The sequence below is a fragment of the Urocampus carinirostris genome, chromosome 10 (genome assembly GCF_059441175.1).
Source record: "Urocampus carinirostris isolate Australia breed hairy pipefish chromosome 10, RoL_Ucar_1.0, whole genome shotgun sequence".
Lineage (NCBI taxonomy): Eukaryota > Metazoa > Chordata > Actinopteri > Syngnathiformes > Syngnathidae > Urocampus > Urocampus carinirostris.
The window spans coordinates 14867180-14887448 of NC_142358.1; the positions used below are offsets into that span (position 1 = coordinate 14867180).

Sequence of the window (20269 nt, forward strand, 5' to 3'; positions counted from 1 at the left end):
TGAACTCAGTTGGGCTTTGACAACAAATACTGAATTGAGTAAATATTTAACTTTTTTAAGGACACCTCAAACAGCGCACCCCACCTTTAACAATCAATTGACGGTACTATACAGGGATCAGAATGGAGATTTTCATTTTCAGCTGAAATAGCCAGCGTCCAGGAATAAACCGGGGCGGAGCCAACCCCCACCGCCTAACCCCCCCCCCCCCCCAAAAAAAAAAAAAAAACCTGGGTTTTAGGCAATTTACTTGTCCAAAACCATGCTTATATTTATCATTTAAGTAACATTTTTAGAAGATTAAAATAATTTGCCCACATAACTGATTTTTTTGTAAATACTGCAAGATAAGTTCAAATGCAGTTCAGTCCCTGCAGCTTGTGCGACAATGCGGCCAATTTTTCTAACGGCCGCCAGGGTGCGCCAGAGCAATAAAGGAAAGAGTGAGACAGTCGGATTTTGAATTTGTTTGCTATGCAAGAGAAAAAGTGAAAAAGTCGGAATACCTTTGGGGTTCAAAAACAGCAGAAATCCGCGGATCCGCGGAAAATTCTGATCCCTGACTATAAGAGAGAGAGAGAGACAGCAAAGAATGACAGCCTGCCAAATGATTTTTTAGTTCAGAATCCACAAATTGTTTTCATATACATTTTAAAAAATATTTACCAAAGGTGCTGTCTGGAATTTAGAAATGTTCTACTTTCTGATGCCATCTTCTGTATTAAGTTATCATTTTACCCTCTGTCAAGCTTTTTTTGTGGCGCGTGCAAGTATTTCTTAGAAACACTCGAATCAATTATTTTTTTTTTTCTATATTTGTGGGGTTTGGGATGGCGTTTGGACTGTATTTGAAACAGGCCTTTTCTGACACTGACCGTTTTCATGCTGAGCTAACAAAAAAAAAGCGCGGGACGAGCACAAAATCACTTTCGACCCTCTTTTCCCCCTTTATAGCTTATGGAATTTCCCGTCAACTCTCAAAAAAATCTGTCAATGATGGAAAATTGTCTTTATTGGGGTTTGTGTTGATGTTTAGACTGTACCTGAAGAAGGCCTCTTATTACATTCACCGTTTTCATACTACACTTACACAAATAAAAAAAACAACCCTGCAGGGACAAGTGTGATGTCACTCTCCAGCATTCTCTTGAGCCCCCATTCATCAAATCTAATATGTTCCGCCCTAAACTGCTCTGATAAAAGATAAAAGCAGATAAGCGCAAAGGAAAATTAAGCATAGAACTCAGTTGGGAATTGTTAACACATACTTAATAGAGAAAATATTTAATTCTCAACTTTTTTAGGGACACTTCAAACAATGCACCCCACTTTTAACAATCCAGGGAAAGAGACAAAGAACAATGATTGGCGGTCAAAATTTTAAATTGTGTTTAGTATTCACACATCGTTTTAGTATACATCTTTATAAACATACTGTATATCTATCAAAGGTGCTGTTCAGAATTTCAATATTTTCTACTCGCTGATGCCACCTTCTGGCTCAACTCATCATTGCCGCTTCTGTCAAGCTCCTTTTGTGGCATGTGCAAGTATGTGCATTTCATTGAACCCTTCGTATAATCTATTCTTTTTTTTTATCTTTTTGGTGATTTGGTGGAGCTTTGGACTGTACTAGACTGAAGCAAGCACCTTTTCCCTCACTTTCACACTTTTCAGTTCACACTAACAAAAACAAAACAGGGCAGGATATCACTCTCCACCTTAACCACCCCCCACCTCCAATTCCTGTTTACTGACGTGTTGGCACTCTCAAACAGCATTGCTAACAATAAAAGCACATAGGCGTAGTTGGCATTGTGAACACATACTTAATAGTGAAAATATTCAACTTTCAAGTTTTAATGGACACCTCAAACGGGAGAGAAGCCAGGCCCAAACTGAACGTGTAATGATTTTTACATTTTGACATTTTAGGCAAGCCCCGCCGGAAATTTAGGTCTGACTAGGGCTTGGACTCAAGGTTTTACCTCTATCAAGTATTTTGCCAACCTGAAACAACGTTTTCGATTTTAAAAAAAGCAACTTGTTTAATGGTTCATTTCTTTCCCAGGAACAATATAACAACAATATTCAGTACCGCTAATCCAACAGAGGACAGGAATAATTTAAAAAGGCTGAAAAAGAAAAAAGAAACGACACACTGATAAATGACTTGAAAATACTGCATAGTACAAATGGCCCGTGGCTTTGTCCTTTGTGTGTCCTGTTCCGAGGAGCACCGAGGGCCAGCATGAGACAGACTCATCAGTTTTTTTTTTCCATGAGCAAGGAAAAGACAAGTCCGCCCCAGGAGATTCCAAATAAAAAAGAAAAAAAGTTGAGTCAGTACCTTGGTCCTGCGATCCGGCAACGAAGCAGCGCAGGAAAGGAAAACGGACATCCGCGGGGGGCGCTTGTTATTCGGGTTCACTGCTATTTGTCGTCTTGTCCCACTCTATGCTCTCTTCGCTGGGTGTGGGGGACGGCGGTGCACCGGCGGCCCCCCCGGGACGCACCCGCAACCCCTGGAAGCGTCTGCACTCGGGGCAAATGCGGATGTGACTGCAGCCCCGGGCCACCAGTGCCGCTTCCTGAGCCAGTCTGTGTGAGAGCGGTTCGGGGAGGCCCGTGCCCGTTCCGGTGCACAGCTTGCCGTTGGCCAGGCCGGCTGCGGCAGCTCGTGCCCGGCGCTCCTCAAGGGGTAGGGTGCGGCAACGGGTGAGCGACGGAGTCCGACGGCGCCTCACTTGCAGGCTGTCTTGACACAGGACGATGCCCTGGAGCTCGCGCAGCATCTCCTCGCACACCGACTGCTGGGGCCCACAGAAAGAGGCGGTAGGGGTCAGGGGTGGTGGGGTGAGAGAAGGAAGGCCATACTGATCACACATTAGAGGTCAGATGCTCATCAAACCGTACAAAAAAATTGCTTTTTGAAAACGGACATGCACTCCAGCCTAGAAAAAACAAATGACATCATTCTTTCAAGCAAGGGCATAGTTTTGGTAAGGACGAAGAGGACGTTTCCACACTAATATTAGTGATTATTGCTTTGTCCCCACAGGGGTCAGCGACGTGGTGCACCAGGGTGCCCACCCCAAGGACAGTTGAGGTGCCCGCAGACCTGTTCTGAAAATAACTCACCAGTGCTGGGTCATTGTGAATTTCTGGTAAAATGTTTTTTTTATTGGTTGACTGAGTCTGTTAACCTCTATTTTTTAAAATTGACCTTGTACTTACATGGTAGAAACATAGTAATACCGTGATAAGTTGTTATTTTAGAAATTCAAATAAATAATTTCCAGTTCATGGGCTTCACGAACAAAAACAATGTATTCAAGGGTTGATAAATATTTTAGATTTTTTTTTGTATATCAAACAAATGTTTTTATTTGTTTTTTAATACAAAAAACTAAATTCTAATTTATGGGTTTCATAAAGGGAATGAGCAAAAAATGTGCAGGTTTTTTAACTAGCCGTTTGGCTACTTTTTAGCCCACAGCTAGCTATCTTCCGATCTTTTTAACTATTAAGCAAGCTATCTAGCTAGATTTTTTACATACTATCTCGCTAACATTTTACCTTTTTGGCTAAATATATATCTGGTTATTTGGATGACTTGTAGCTAGTTATCTAGATTCCTTTTAGTTTTTTACCCGTTCACCTTTCTAGCTAACAACCAAGCTACTTTTTGGCTGTTTAGCAAGCCATTGAGCTAAGTTGCTGTTTTAGAAAATTATACAAACTAGATGCCCTCTGCGCAAACTAAGAATAACATGAAGCTCTCAACTTGAAAACTCAGCTTGAGACCCCTGACCTAAAAGATCAACGGATAAACGTCTCGTTCACCTTGCAGCGCGGACCGTATTCCATGCAAGACTTTTGATTTGTTCTTCGGCCTGTATGCACATAATTGGTTGTATGTTACCAGAAGTGAACCTTGGAAGGGGGCGTGTTGTATAGGAACTACAATCCAACAGGAAACCAAAGATACAAACGCCGTCACGGATTGTACAGGAAAAGAAAAAAAATCAATCGTTTTATTTGTAAAATGATTTAGGCAATACACCTCTCTCCTATATTGCTTATTGTAAAAAAAAGTAATAAAGGCCACTGAAGAAACAAGCAACCTGATAGCAGCAAGAAAGATTGGTGCAAATAAAACAATGTCACATCATGGAAAAAGGAGACACCACTGGACATTAAAGCAAATGTCTGAAAGGGGATCAAAAATGGATAGTACCCAAATATTATATGTCACCTAAACCCCCCTCCCCACCCCGACATCCCCGGAACAAGCAGTCCTCTTGTGCCCCCTAACATTGATATGTTTTTTTAAATGATCACGTATTATTGGTGGGGGCAAAACAAAGATTGGTCGATATTGATGGCAACATGTCACCTTCGTCCTTGCCAAATCTGTGACTTTCATCACATTTTCACTGAAGAAAAACTCACGCGTCTTATCGGTGTGATTGGGTTGGGATGTCTTTAAGTGACTGCTTAATTCATTTGGTTCTGTGCTGTCTGCTGCCCACAGTTTTAACATAGCAAGCATACCAGTCTTATCTTATCTCCCTCCAAGGTCACAGTGAAAAGCGTCAGAAGGAGACTTTTTAAAAACATGTTTTCCCCAGTGCTTCTTAAATATTTTCTGTCACTCGGAAGCTTAAATTATTTGGCTCCTTGCTGTCTGTTGCCAACAGTTTTAACATAGCAAGCAATACTGGGGGAAAACACCAGTCTTTCCCTCATCTCTACCTCCGTGGTTGCAATGATTGGCTACGGTATGCGACGTCAAACTTCCTCGTTTTGGGAGGAGACTTCTGTTTCTTTATCGTGTCTCCCTTCACCTGTCTTCTCATTGGGGTTAAATGTTTTTTCATGGTGTCACTTGAGGGTGTGCTTCACTTTGTGTCTACATTACTTAAAGCTCATACTCTGTTCTATGCTATATGGAGGCAGAACGTAAACAAAATACTCTGCCAATGAGAGTGCCACTTTTGCACTTGATTCTTTAGAAATAATAAAAAAAAAAACGTTTTCAAACACTGCCACCAGGAAAGCCACTGCCCCTTAGTGTAGTGGAGGTGCAATTGCACTTTTTTCTGGGAAAGTTCTCATAAGTCAAACTTGCCCACACCCCTTTTGATGGAGCCTCTTGCCCCTCCAGGGAGGTCCACCCCACTATTTGAGAATTAATGCCATAAATGGAGATATTTGAGTTCTTTGAAGCCAAGAGACAAAATGGATTTGGAGTGTGTCGGATAGTGTTCGTTTGCGAGCTCTCAAGATTACATCAGCTGAGAAATATGAGGGGTTGACTGCTCTCACAGGTATTTGTACACGTTTTGTTCTATTTTCTTAAGTATTTGGCTATTTTAAAGCAGTTTTAGGGTGTCGGCTTGAATGTAATATAGGCTTATGGGATGATACTTTATGAATTGGTCCCCATTAATGCCAAGACCGAACCAACGCCCTTGCTTATTTTTTTTTCGATACATTTTGTTTTATTTTTGACGTAGTACTCTCTTATTATTGTAATCCCACAATTCCTCCATTTAGTCCACAGGAAGCATACTTCAATCCATTATTCTAAACCCTTTGAATAAAAAGAACAAAAGATCTCACCCTTAGTGGTTGTGTGGATTAATGACTCATAGGGCAACAACTTGAACATTTTCTGCCCACACATTTTATATTTTGAAGTGTTTAAATTAAATATTAACTTAGCATCATGCGTTATAATTCTCTGCAATTATTTTTTTTATTACTGGTAAAATTATGACATTATTGGGTTTTATCAAATTTTCTGATTGAGTCAAGTGGATATTTTACGCTTCCCTACAATTTCAGAAAATTATTACATCAGTGTGCTCCAGGCTAAAATGGACATTGTGTATTATTTAGCACCTCTTGTGTAAAAAAAAAACTGCTGCTATGCTCTAGCTGCTATTGGTGCCTCCAAAAACCAAAATACTGGTAAAATGCTGGGCAAAAAAGGGTTTGGTCACTATAAGTCTCTGTAGTTTGTATTCTTCCTTGTGCTTTGTAGCACTCATTTATTGTTGCACTACGCAATACAGCAACATCTAGTGGTCAGATATTACACAGTGTCCCTTTAAAGCATTTGTGACACATCGATCTATGTTGTCCAAAAAGAAGGGCTCACAAGTTGGGATTTGACTTTGACATACTGCACGTTTATTGAAGTCACAGTGCGGAGTCCATTTTGGACAAAAAAGGAAAATAAGACAGTCATTGAGTATTATTTGAAAGGCATCACATCAGAAAACATCAGCTCAGCGTTTGTGTAGAAGAAGGCAACTATTTAGCTGCTACAGAAGTGGTCAAATTTCTCAATCTGAGATGCGACTACATTCAACAGACACCCTGATAATTACATCATGTTAGCGGGTAATAAACACTTCATATGTTGCAAAATACCATTAATTCCGGAATACAAAGCACACCGGCTTATAAGCCGCACGTTCAAATTTAAGGAAACAACTCAAGTTTTGTTTTTGTACGAGTTGCAAAAATAAAATTGAGTTTTTCGCTTAAATTTGAGCATTAAATTTTATAAGCCCTGTGGCTCATTTATGCCATTTTCTAACACTTAAAATAGATCAGCGGGGAAATGTCTAGTACAGAGAGTAACACATTGTGCTGCTATTAAGACACTCATTTGGGGACTGTAGGCAGATGTTCATCCATTAATGTGTCACAAATGAGATGATGAGGCATTTAGCTACCGAAAGGAGTCATAGTTACTCACGTTGGTTACCGCTTAATTTAATTTCTTAAGTTTGACATTCAAAGCACCTGGCAGAAATCACAATGCTTTGTTTTGATGAAGTTGACACCTTTGTCTTGGGACAAAAAAGGAGGAGTAAGTTGCATCATATAGCAAGCGGCAGTGTTTAAAATGTATACAAAAAAAATGTTGTGGGTTCTAGTCCGGAATTTATGGTAGGTGTAAAGTAAGTTGCATTGTTGATCTGATGATTTGCACAAAAAGTTTTACTTGATACACTTGGTTGGATTTGACACACATCTTCGAGGAACAGGCTACGACTGCCAGCACCATTATTGTACCAAGAAGACCCTGACTACATTCAATACGACATACTCTTTATATTGCAGATTTGACATTCCAACAGAAACACATATTTACATAAACTGTCGACCCGAGAGGTCAAATCTTTGGTTTTGTGCTCATTGTGTCTGCAAGCAGACAGGGACTACGGATCAGACCCACTGGGCACAGTAGGGAGTCTGGTGGCCCCGCGGGTTGGCGGGCACCAAGGGGGGTAGAGGGAAAGAAAGCAGATGCAGGTGACATACGCCTCTCTCACCTCGCTTCCCGGCGCGTGCCTCAGCATCCACACAAACTCCAGCACCGCCATAAAAATGGCCACCAGCAGGCCGCACACTAGCACCACGAAAATGCCGCCGATGTTCTCCATGCCTAGACCTGCACCGATGAGTTGTGGAAAGTCAGATGAGGGCTATGAAACAGTAGCTTTGAGATCAACATGACAAGGAGGACCTTTAGCTCTGTGGTCCTCTTCCTTGGGACATTTGCCGCCATCCCACCACTTCCTCTTGAGGATCTCCAAGCGATTGTCCTCCTGAAGCTTAAGAATGGCCAGGTCAAACTCGTCACGGTACACGGAGCCTGAAGACAAAAACAGCAAAGCGATCATCGTTTTAAAGGACACTGTAATATTTGGTCACAAGATGTCGCTGTATTGTGTAGTGCAAGAAAAAAATGAGTGCTTAAAAAGAAGGATCACAAACTACTGAGAATCAAAGGGACTAAACTGCAACATTTTTCTTTTCATTTTTTTTGTCAAGCCTTTTTATAATGTTTATTGTATTTGGGGCTACCCTTGGCAGCAAGATGGTAGACGATAATGTCAGCTCCCTCTGGGTTAGCTTCATATTATTAAAAATAATACAATGTAGAGTATACAATTCAATATTGTTTTTAATGAATTTAGTTTTTTACGACTTGAAGGCAATAAATAATACACAATCTCCCTTTAAACTTTTTGAACATCGTAAAAAAGTAATCATTAGTGATTTGCTTTGATTTAAAAATAAAACATTTGTTGCCTACTTTTATTATAATTACCTCGAAATTAATGATTAATTTACAGGCAGTCAAGTTAAAATTGATTGGCACTGAATCGTGGACAATAAGTATTAATCACCGATTTGCTTTTCATTTGCAAATCAACGCAATTGCCTTTTTTTTTTGGACATAGTTAACTCAAAATTAACTTCGAATTAATTTACAGACAGTTCATTTAATATTGTTTTTTTATGTCACTATCATAGCATTGTAAAGTCAAATGACATTTTTATAGCCCTTAATCACAGAGTGCGAATGTCACCAAATGTGTTGATTTGTTTGTCGGTGTTGTATTCAAAATATCCTGTTAGCAGAAAAAGACTGATCTTTGATTTAAAAACAACTTAATCTGGCTTGATTACTTTGAAGGGACATTGTGTTGTGAAATCAGCATTTATTTATTTATTCTATGTAACAGGAGCTTGTCCTATGGAGCTGACATAATTGTCTGTCATCTTGCTGCTATTGGGACCTAAAACCTTTAGAAGGCAGGGATAAAAAATGAGAAGCAAGCGGTCGATTTGTTTACTTTGAGTGTCTGTAGTTTTGTAGTTTGTATCGTCCTTAGTGGTTTTTCAGCACTGGTTTTTGGTTGCGCTACACCCGGGATGCCCAGTATGTCGATCGCGATCCATCAATCGATCTCGACGACAGTGTGGGTAGATCGTGAGGAAAAGACGGACTCTCCGTTCGTTTGGTTTGAATGAAAGTTTATTAAGTGCTTATCGCGCGGTCAAAACACGACAGATTGTTCTCCGCCTGAGAGCAATATGGCTGCCGCGTGACTAGAGCTTGGCAACAGCTCTCTCTCGGGTGAATAACATCTACAAAATAAACGGCAGCCTATCATCTCCTCACTATAAAATATGTCACTTGATAGAAATAGAGGACAGTCAGTCTGACGACTGACCATTTCTGATGCATGGTCACCACGCATGTGTATACAACTCGGCAAAAACGTTCTCAATTACTTATCAAAGTATGCAACACCAGGAAGTGTTACGCACATAAATGCTTATCATGAAAGAGATAATGGATGTGTGAACAAAGAAAGTCTATTTGCACCAGATCTCTCCAAAGCCTGGTAATTTGTACGCATCTGGAGAATGCTGATTCCAAGCACTCGAAGCTGTTGCTACATAATTACGTGAGATGGCTGAGTAGAGGGAAATCTTCACAAAAATTCCAAGAGTTATGTCGAAGATTAGGGAGTTTTTTTTGTGAGTCTAAACATGCTCATTTTCATCCCATACTGGCTTGATTCTTTGTCCAGGCATGGACATTTTAGAAATAGCTTACATGTGTAAAAAACGTGGGCACCCCAGCACTACACCATGAAGCGACACCTAGTGGTGCAATAATGCACACTGTCTCTTTAACCACCGTTGTGGGATTTTACTCAGGCAGAACTGATTACCACTACGCTCACTTCTGCCAGGAAACACTTAGACAAATACATTAAGGACTATCAAGACGACTCGGATTGCAATTGCAGTGCAGCTGGTAGCTCCTTATCCTTTTTAGATAATGCCAAGTCTCCTAGCAAGTTGTCAAGCCCGAGGACGAGATACAGGCTTGCTAGAGGCCTCCAAGACTTTTAAACGGTGGTCACAAATACTTTTGCAGCATCCAGCTTTTTTTCCCCCCTGAGCCTATTTCGGAACAAACTGTTTTATCTGATAACGAGCAGACAGCGCATATCTCCACCAAGGTTAAACATTTATCAACTAAAAATTTATAAAAGACAGCGTTTTTCAACCTTGACATAACACAGCTTTTGAAATAACACACACACATTTTATATGTATATATATATATATATATATATATATATATATACAGTGATAAAAATACATATTTAAACACCCCTCTATTTTGCTATTTCTACCACTTAGAAATCATTGGAGGGGTCTGAAATTTTCATCGTAGGTGCATGTCCACTGTGAGAGATATAAACTAAAGATAAATCACAATGTATGATTTTTCAACAATGTATTTCTGTGATACGGCTGTAAATAAGTATTTGAACACCTGTGTACCATCTAAAATTCTGACCCTGAAAGACCTGTTGATCTGCCCATGAGAAGTCCACCGGCATTCCATGCACCATACTGAATCAGATGCATCTGTTTGAGGTCTTTAGCTACTTAAAGATATCCGTCCACCCTATACAATCAGTAAAACGTTAACTTGTAACATGGCGAAGACCTAAGAGCTGTCCAAAGACACCTCACCTTTCATCACCTTTCTTTGAATCATTGAGACCCCAAAAGGTGATATCTTGCATGGGGCTCCACTTTGATTGAGATTGACTGTCATGTTTAGCTTCTTCTATTATCTAATGATTGCTCCAACAGTGGACCTTTTTTCACCAAGTTGCTTGGCAATTGCTCCGTAGCCCTTTCCAGCCTTGTGGAGGTGTACAACTTTGTCTCTGGTGTCTTTGGACAGTTCTTTAGTCTTCGCCATGTTACAAGTTAAAGTCTTATTGTTTGTATGGGGTGGACAGGTGTCTTTAAGCTGTTAACGACCTGAAACAGGTGCATCTGATTCAGGATGATACATTGAGTAATAAATTGTTAAAAAAATCTTGCGTTGTGATTTTTTTGATTTCTCTTTCTAGTTTATCTCTCTCACAGTGGACACTGTGCACCTACGAAGAATATTTCAGACCATAATTTCTAACTGGGAGAAATATCAAAATAGCAGGGTGTTCAAATACTTATTTTATTTACTGTATATATATATATATATATATATATATATATATATGTAGCGACAAAAGACATTCCTGTCAAATTTCCCATGCTCTTATCTTGCGTTCTCCCATCGGGATGGAAAGAGACACTCTATTAAAGCCTGTTTGAGTTTTTTGCATCATCTCTCCTCCTTAGTGACCTCTACAAATAACTTCCCTCCTGCTCAAGCGCTACTTTTCATTGGGAATTTTTCCGATAACTCCTTCAAGAACTTCTCTTGCTCACAAACTAATTTTAGCAGCCTCTCGACGACTTCAAGGCCCATCAGAGGCGTTTTAACCCTCGTTTGTATTTAATCATCTTCCGTATCCCCAGACTTACCCAGCGGCATCCCAATCCCGTAGCCCTTGGTGTCGAGCAGCCCGCCGATCTGCGTCAGGTTGCAGTTCCTCTGCCTGTAGTACTCATTCATGGTGCTCTCCAGCAGGTAGGCATAGTTGGAGTTGAGGACTCGGGCGATGCCTTCCTCCGTGCTCTTCACGAACACACTAGGCTGCTTGGAGTGCATGAAGTTCCACATTCGCTGATAAGTTTGGTAGCGGGAGTTCTGTGGGGTCGGGTAATACCGGACCATTAGCGAACGTGTATTGTAAAGAACTGAAAGGTTTCTTTAGAAAAAAAGTTATGCTTTAACAACATATCTACCTTGTTGCAAGGAAACTACGTTGAAGTAAAAGCAAGAGTTTCTTTCAACATTTCTATTTCAACAACATGATTGTTCCAGATATCCATATTAACTATTAACAGGGTTGGGGAGTACCAGAATACATGCAAAGGCGTTACATAATCAGTGGACAGAAAAATGTATATTGTATGGTTACATTTACAGAAAAAAACTTACTCAACTTACAGGTAAATTTAGTCAAAATAACAATTACTTTGCAGGAATACAATTTCATTTGAAACTATATTTTGCATAAATAATGCGCTGATATACAAATTGTGTCCATCATCATTTAAATTACTGACACGTGACACATAGGCTTACATCCGACTTGCACGAAACATAAATGTTGCACGGATTGTACAAATGGCCAACTTATCCATCACTTCATGTTTTCAGACAGTGTCGCGGGTAAAACCACATTTCTTTTTGTTTTTATTGCATTTCTCCTCGATTGTAGCACACATTTTGTTGAATTGGCGCAAGCCTGCAGTTTCGTGAGAATACTAACATTTGTGCGTATCTGGCACTGGGCAGTGTGAATGAACGGTTGTGATGCATTTAGTAATTTGATTCCTCATCTTCTTTTTCTATATTGCAGTTTATTGTTGTTCAAAATCCACTATTTGATCACTGTATTGTTATGTTGCGAGAATGTTTTACTTAATAAATCTGAATATTTTCAAGGTTTGGCATCCCCACTTCAAACCCGTAAAACTTGAAATTGGACAAAAGACGTGCCAGAGTTTGTTGGAAATTTAGAAAGTTAACTCTTGGTGTGTTTAAAACGGTAATGGGTTCTTAACGTCCTCCTAATTCAAACTCAAACAGATCATATCCTGTCTGCCATGTGAAATGGAAAGTTTTGTATTTGCTTAATAAACTATACTGTACAGTTAAATTTGAGCACTTTTGTTGGACTACAAGCCTAACCATGGTTACATCCAATTCTTTTTCAAGGTTACATTGTTTATCTATGTTAAGTACAATTTTAGAATTGTATTCATACCGTTCATTTATTCTGTTATTAGCATATTTGGTATTAGAGTACAGTATTCCAAAATGAATGGAAAGTAATCCAGTTACATTACTTCAATAATGTAGTATTCAGATTACGTTACTGATTACCCTTTTCAACAAGTAATGAGTAACTGTATCAGGTTACATTTTCAAAGTTACCCTCCCAACCATGATCGTTAGAGGTAATGCAATTATCATTTGTTCCATTCCAGTTGTTGTTTTGGTTCCTGTTAAACAAAGATTATAGGTTTCAGTATAAAAAGAAATCAAATTGGCCCGCATAGGCTTCCATTTTGTGTGTGTATCCCTTTAGAGGAATAAAAAAGCTATTTGTTAAAAGTTACCAATATACGATAACAAGTGGAAGGGATAGATTAGCTGAACTTCTACAGCTTTTGAGGGAGAAATATTACTTTCAACTTCGGATCAAGTGACTTTTTCCCGGCCCTGGAAGCACATTTGTTACTTTATGTTCAAGTTCTCTTTCCTTTTTTGTCCTAGTAGAGAACATTCTTCACTTAGCATTCAAACTTGCCCACCTCTTCTTTTCAGCTTGTTTTCAGCAACATAATTAACAGCCTAGCCGGATAGAAAACAGCACCCTTTGTATACTATTCCTGTATCATTCTTCACTGCCTTACTTCCTGGGTCACTTTCTTTATGTTCCCCCTTTATTCTTTTCATAGATATGATGAATGCTTTGAATGGTTGTGGTGGAGTCAACAGAAAAGTTGCATTACGAGAAAGATAGAAAGGTGACAAGGTGGGCAACTTCACAGATGAGCCGCTAATGACAATACATATAACATTGAATAAGCACCGTATTTACCGATTATAAGTCACACCAAAAATGGCCACATTGGTGAGACATTTAAAAGTGCGGCTATAACCTGATGCACCTTGTACTCGGTAAACCACTGGTGGACAAAATTGGAAATTCGTTCGTGCGTTACTACATGAGGTTTTATGGTATACTACTGTATTTCTGCGAGGATTGATCAATCAAAAAACATTGTTGACCAAAATCGCATATTATATGCAACGGAAACTGAACCTGGGTCGCAGCGGTGAGAGCAACAAATCCTAACTAGTTGAGCTCCAGTGATATATGTATGAAAGGCGAAATAGCATTAACTTTTATCTCATTATCACAGTATTACTACGGCACCAGGGATGGATGTTAAACAATGGAGAAAACAGAAAGTTGTCCTGAAAGATCTAAACAAACGCAGAGTCCAATTGATCATCAGAGACACCAGAGTTTTTCCCCTAATTTGACTTTTTTGCATTCTCTAACATTTTTATCTGGCACCGTAAAAATAGTATTATAATGAGATAGAATATAGTGCCTTTTCTTGTGTCATCGCAATCACTGGTGGTCTATTGGTTGGGTTTTGTCGCTCTCAGCGCTGTGACCCAGGTTTGATTTCTAGTGCATACGATATTTTGCAATTCTGGACTACGACATGAAATGGCAACTGATCAGTCATTGCACTAATATATACCATAAGTGTAACGGTTATACAATCAATACCTCTTAATGTAGTTTGAATTCCATGCGACTTATAGTCAGTGTGCCCTATATATGAAAAATATATGACTATTGTTTGCCATCATATAATGCGGTGCGTGGAAAATATTGTACTACTAAGACAAAAGTGGATGTTGTTTTGGTGCTACCCTTGTCCCCAGTGTCCCTTAGTTTTTCCTCATTTATTGCTGAGGTATCAGATTTGAGACTATATTAGCACATATATAAAAGTCTAACCAATCAATTATTTTTTTCCTCTTGGCCAAGCCCATCTGCCACATTTTTTCATCCAATTCGGCCTGCTACTCAAAATGTTTGCCCCCTTAAGTCAAGTGAAGTCATGTTTATTTGTATAGCCCTTAATCACAAAGAGTCTCAGGGCTGCACATACCACAGATGATTGTAAACCAAAGACTATTATGACACCATCCCCTGATCTAAAACCAACATGAGGGGAAGGAAAAACTGAAAAACCTTAACATGAGGAAAATGAAGAAACCTTGAGGTCATCCCCCTTCCAGGAGTACCAGGCTGCAATGAATGTTGCAATAACAAATAATACACAAATATTGTCAAGCCCCAACCCCTTTTTTGATAGAGATGAAGTAGAGGGATGGGTAGAAGAACCCCTCAGAAACTGGTAATTTATATTGTGATTCAAACAATGCGATCCTTTCTAAATAGGCTTAAAAATGACTTCTACTGACGTGAGGCATGAGAATGAGTTTAAATGATTTAAAAAAGAAGCATCCAAAGTTATGGAGAAGACAGTCCTCTTAAAAGCCTTTGCCTTCAACCCCTCGTCCCTTTTTTTAACTTTTCAGGTGATCTGTTCATTTTGTGATGTGATATTGGTTGCAACATGCTTAAAAAGATAACAAATACATGTGAGAAATCCGAAATACAAAGTGCGTGGGCCCCGACCTGAAAGAAGGTCATGGTGGAGCCCCCGTGCATGGTGCCGTACGCGATGGCCGTCTGGTCGGCCAAGTCATCCACCGATTCGATGGGGACCTCCATCCTCTGAACGGTGAGGAAGGCGGCCAGGTTGGCCGTATACGAGGAGATGATGATTAATGTGAACGCCCACCTGCAAAGAGGAGACCACAGCATGTTTATCTTTTATGCAAACCGGTAGACGGCCATTTGGAGATAAATCATGAGGGAGACATGCAACAATGGAAATGTTTTCATAAAAAGGGGAAAAAAAAGGGAAAATATCAACAAAAGGCTGCCAATGACTTCATTACCGTCTATTTCCTCAACATATTTTTCATACACATTTTTACATTGAGTTAGAATTAGAATGATCTTTACTGTCATTAAAAACAATGTTTTAACATTGTTTACAACGAGATTACCAGGATAAGAGAGCACCGTGCTTTAAAGGGTAACTGTAAAATGCGACACACAACAAGAAGTCCACAAATAGACTGCAAACAAATCTTACTCCATACATAGAATAGGTTGCCTATCTTTTTTTTCTTGTATTAAAATACATATTATTTTACTAAAGTAAATATTATACTTAAAAGGACAGTGTGTAATATCTAGCGTCTCCCAGTCTTTAAAAAATACTGACTTCATTAGAAAAAGAAGACTTATTTGAATAATAAGCAAACATACATGAAATATCATACAAAGATGCACTTTTTGAAAAATACTCCAAGTTGAGAAATCTCTTTTATCTTACATAACATGAGCCTCGCCAAATGGGAGCTGACACAATCATCCCAAGGTATCCAAAACCCCCAAAAAGCTGGGCAAAAAAATGAAGTAAAATGGTGCCGTTTGGCCACTTTGACTCTCCGTAGTTTGTATTGTGTTTTGTGCCTTTTAGCACTCATTGTTTCTGTTGGACTACTTATTACAATAACACTTAGTGGGCAATTAATACTGCATGTCCCTTAAAGAGTATTAATGAAATATTTGTTGGAGTTAACAGCAAAACAACTAGAGGAATTACATACTAGTAAATAGAATGCAAAAATAAAACATCGTTTTTACTTCAATTTTTTTTAAATCTTAAAATATCTGATATTATTCTCAGAAAAAAATTGTTATTCTAAAATTAAGCAGAATTGATCAAAGATGCTTGATCTTTTTTTTCACGTTTTTCCTCATTTCTCTAATCTTGGTATTTAATATTTGCTAAAATAAGAAAACAATAGTTGACATCTGCTGGGCATTTTTACCTATATTAACAATTATTTTTATTCTTTTTTTTGAGAAGCAAGGAGGAATATATTCTTATAATACATTAAATTATACTAACAATCTCTACATATATTAATGCTTCATCTCATAAATATTGCAATGCTGTTGCTGTTTAAAACCTTTTTTTATACATGATTTCATTTTGTAAAACAATTTTAATTAAAAAGATATTCTGTAATTATTTATATTTTCTCTGTGTTTTTTTTTTCGTGTTAATAAAATAAGTATTTATTTCAGTGTGCGATCAAGTATCAAATATATTCCTCGGTAGTCATATACATCCCGGTAGATGTCGGTAGATGCAAACCTTTTGCTAATATTAAACAGCAAAACACAATCCATCACCGGAATATTAAAAACAAACAACAAATGCTTGTTTAAAACTGGAAATGACGACAATTTAAATGGAAACGAGATTGCACAAAGTCTAATTTTCGGTTCAAAATAAAGCAGCCATAGATTGTCAATGTTCTCGTGGCACAGGCAAAAAATAACTTTAATGATAATTTGATAATAATACCCGGCCTTACTGTGCGGAGTTTGTATGTTCTCCCCGTGCTTGCGTGGGTTTCCTCCGGGCACTCCGGTTTCCTCCCACATTCCAGAGATATGCATTTCAGGTGAAATGGCCGGTCCAAATTGTCCCTAGGTGTGACTGAGCGAGCGAGTTGTCTGTCCCTGTGTGCCCTGCGATTGGCTGGCAACCAGTCCAGGGTGTCCCCTGCCCACTGCCCGATGATTGCTGGGATGGGCTCCGGCATCCCCGCGACCCTACTGAGGATAAGCGGTGCAGCTGATGAGATGAGATGAATTATAATAATAATAATAATAATAATAATAATAATAATAAGCCTAGATCATTGGTCTATTTGCTAGCCCACTATGGATCTAAATGACATGGGAAAAGGCATTACATTTGATCTCAAAATCAAAGTATTTTTGCCTACGGTACCATGTTTTTCAACGTTGTTTTGGAGGAACTATTTCCCATAATGCTCGATTAAAACATTGTACAACGTGCCACCGTGAGTAATAATAGTGTGATGATGAAAATCCAATTCCTTTTCTCATCTCAACCACAATCCTAGTGATATAATGGCAAGGATTTGGCGCCTTCACCGTTAAGATTCAGGTCTGATGACTGATGCACCCATCACTGAGCGAATATGGTCAATGGTATTTGTCCACTGATCAACTTTTGTTTGAATATGGTATATTACTGTAAAGCCTCCAAACATGACTACATACAGAATAATCAAGAAGTGCGGCCAGGTACCAAACAACCCACAGTCTCAAACCGGTCTGCTACCACTTGGTTGCCAACCACTAGACTAAAATACTAGTCACGAGTCAAGATTTGATTTTTGGTTGTTTAACTTTGACAAAGGGGTACATTTAAAATAAATTGTTAGGCGTATGAATATTGTTTTAAAGGTTATGATCGTGTTATTATTGCTGATTAATGAATGTTCAGGCATGATGAGAGACTGTCCGCACTGACCAAACTCCGCTGACGCAGCGCGTGGACAGCGCTCTTGGGGCGATGGTGGAGCCTTGCTGCATGAAGCCTCCGACTGGGAACCACAAACTGTTTCCGAGCGAGTACTGATTGATGAGAAGGTTGCAGCGTCCCTTCAGGCAGGGGTGCGGGTTGTACCACTCGTAAGGCGTCAATCTGTGGAGAAACAGACATGTTGCTGTGTACTGGTCTCCAGGCAAACAGAGTGAACGGGAACACCAGTGAACACAAATTCTGCATTTACATAAGAACAAGCCAAACAAAAAAGGAGAGTGAGTTAAATCCATCAGTCTTTTGTTTTTGCCTCCAGAGGGTTTACTAAGTTCGTATTCTGAGCGCTATACTAAAGTTTGTCATATGTGAAACTAATATTGTGCAGTTCCTGAAAGTTAAAGTTTGTGGTAGTGACTTTGTGCAATCTATATTTAGAAACAAAAATCAGTAAAAACAAAGAATTAAAATGTTTTAGGAACTATATTTTTTTCTAACAAAAGGGACGTCGCGTGTCCAACAGCATTGAAGACTCACTTAAAATAAGAAAAAAAATATTTAAACATTTGCATTTGTTGTAATATTGAAATGTGTCACTGCATATACAATCATGTTTGTATGTATGACTTACAGTTTATTCATTTATTAAATTAGTATTTGGATCGGGTTAGTTGTTTCGTGGCAATGCACCTTATGATTATCCATATATTTGAATATACTTAGGGCAGCACGGCGGCACAGTGGTTAGCGCGTGTGCGGCACAGTTCTGAGGTCATGAGATCGAACCTTTCTGTGTGAAGTTTGCATGTTCTCCCCGTGCTTGCGTGGTTTTCTTCTGGGCACTCCGGTTTCCTCCCACATCCCAAAAACATGCTTGGCTGGTTCAAATTGTCCTTAGGTATGAATGAGCGAGTGAGTTGTCTGTCTCTGTGTGCCCTGCGACTGGCTGGCAACCAGTTTAGAGTGTCCCCTGCCCACTGCTCGAAGATAGCTGGGATGGTTTCCAGCACCCCCGCGACCCTACTGAGGATAAGCGGTGCGGATAATGGATGGATGAATATACTTATATTCATTCAACTTGTCCTTATACAGTTTCTACATTGTTCTAAGTGGTGTTCTGATTTACTGTTGGGACATAGGCTTTGGGTCTTATCAAACCATCCGCAGAATTCAGTCTCGACAAAGGACAGGGGTAAGGTTAGTAGTGATGTGTCGTTCGCGAACATAGCGGCTTTATGAGCCAGCTCTTTAAAGAGAAAGATGGAATCTCCACCAATCAGGATCCCTGCAAGACACTCTTTCTTTCAAGCTTTTTTTTTATATTGAAGGCACATGTATAAGGTCAATTTGCATGGTGTCGTCTCTGTGTCTAGAGGAAAGAGATCACAACATCTAAGGGACCTAAAATAAACAAATAATAATTCAAAACAGGACGATAAAACCGATTTGTATTATTCGAACAAAACTGACATAATCAAATTTATATTATTTTTGGTTGTTTTCAGGTGTTCTGCATAGTTTAAGTCTAAATTGGTAAAAATATTATTTTTAAATTATTAAAAAAAATATTTTCCTTTTTTCATTTTTGTAGGGATTCTGTTTTTATAGTTGCTTAGTATAGAAAAGTCAAATGTTTAAATAATGAAATAAAATGTAAATAAAATCAAATTAAATAATGTTTAACTGTTCACTGTAGTGTGAGAACATAATGCTTATTATTATATACTGTACTAGAGTAATACATTTTTGATAACCAAAAGAGCCAACTATTTTTAGTGGGTCGAGCTGAAAGAGACAGAAGTCTCATCCCTAACAGCTGATGTCTTGGGATTTCTATGTTACGCCCCTTGGGTATTTAAATGATCCGCCATTTTGAAAGTGCGCTTATAAAACCATTACAACCTTGTTCTCTACTCATAGAATAATATGATTTATTTAAAAACAACAAAAAAATAAAACTAAGTGAACTGCACATGGATGAATGTTGATGTCCATTAGAACACGTAGAGTAGGAAAAAGTCTGTCTTCTTTCACGTTGCTTGTAAAAATGATGGTCGTACGTAAAATGCGGATTCTCATTAGCTCCGGAGCCCAAACGTCGCATGAAAATGCAGAATTAGCTCTTAGAGTTTCATTGACAGCGCATATCCATCAGGAGATGCTTGATTGTTGTGCGCCATGTCTTTCAAGTACCTTTAATGATTTTAATGGGCAAAGCCTTGTCCATCTCTGCAGTGAAAATCAAACCTATTAATTGCTGTACTAACTAATTCTGGACTCTAATTATGAGAAAATCCACAAAAGTACAGCTAGAGAAAAAGGAGAAGTAGAAGAAGAAAAATATTAGCTTTGAATGTTAATATTTCTACACATTAGATTTAACATTCACAAAAGTAAGCATCGATAGCATGCAACGTTAAAACAAATTTGA

General features: G+C 38.8%; 1 protein-coding gene across 4 annotated transcripts in view; it reads right to left on the minus strand.

Annotated features, from left to right (window-relative positions):
- Positions 1–234: 234 nt before the first annotated feature.
- grik4 (glutamate receptor, ionotropic, kainate 4) overlaps positions 235–20269 on the minus strand; it is a 546157-nt gene continuing 526122 nt past the window's right edge. For 3 of the 4 annotated variants that reach the window (XM_088346500.1, XM_088346496.1, XM_088346498.1), the window contains 6 exons: positions 17830–18003; positions 15036–15201; positions 11218–11443; positions 7550–7678; positions 7356–7474; positions 235–2813 (listed from right to left, as the gene is read on the minus strand). In XM_088346500.1, the coding sequence (XP_088202626.1) occupies positions 2418–2813; positions 7356–7474; positions 7550–7678; positions 11218–11443; positions 15036–15201; positions 17830–18003 (1210 nt within the window). In that variant the 3' untranslated portion in view covers positions 235–2417. The remainder of the gene's footprint in view (positions 2814–7355; positions 7475–7549; positions 7679–11217; positions 11444–15035; positions 15202–17829; positions 18004–20269) is intronic. The other variant, XM_088346499.1, reaches the window with a different exon arrangement.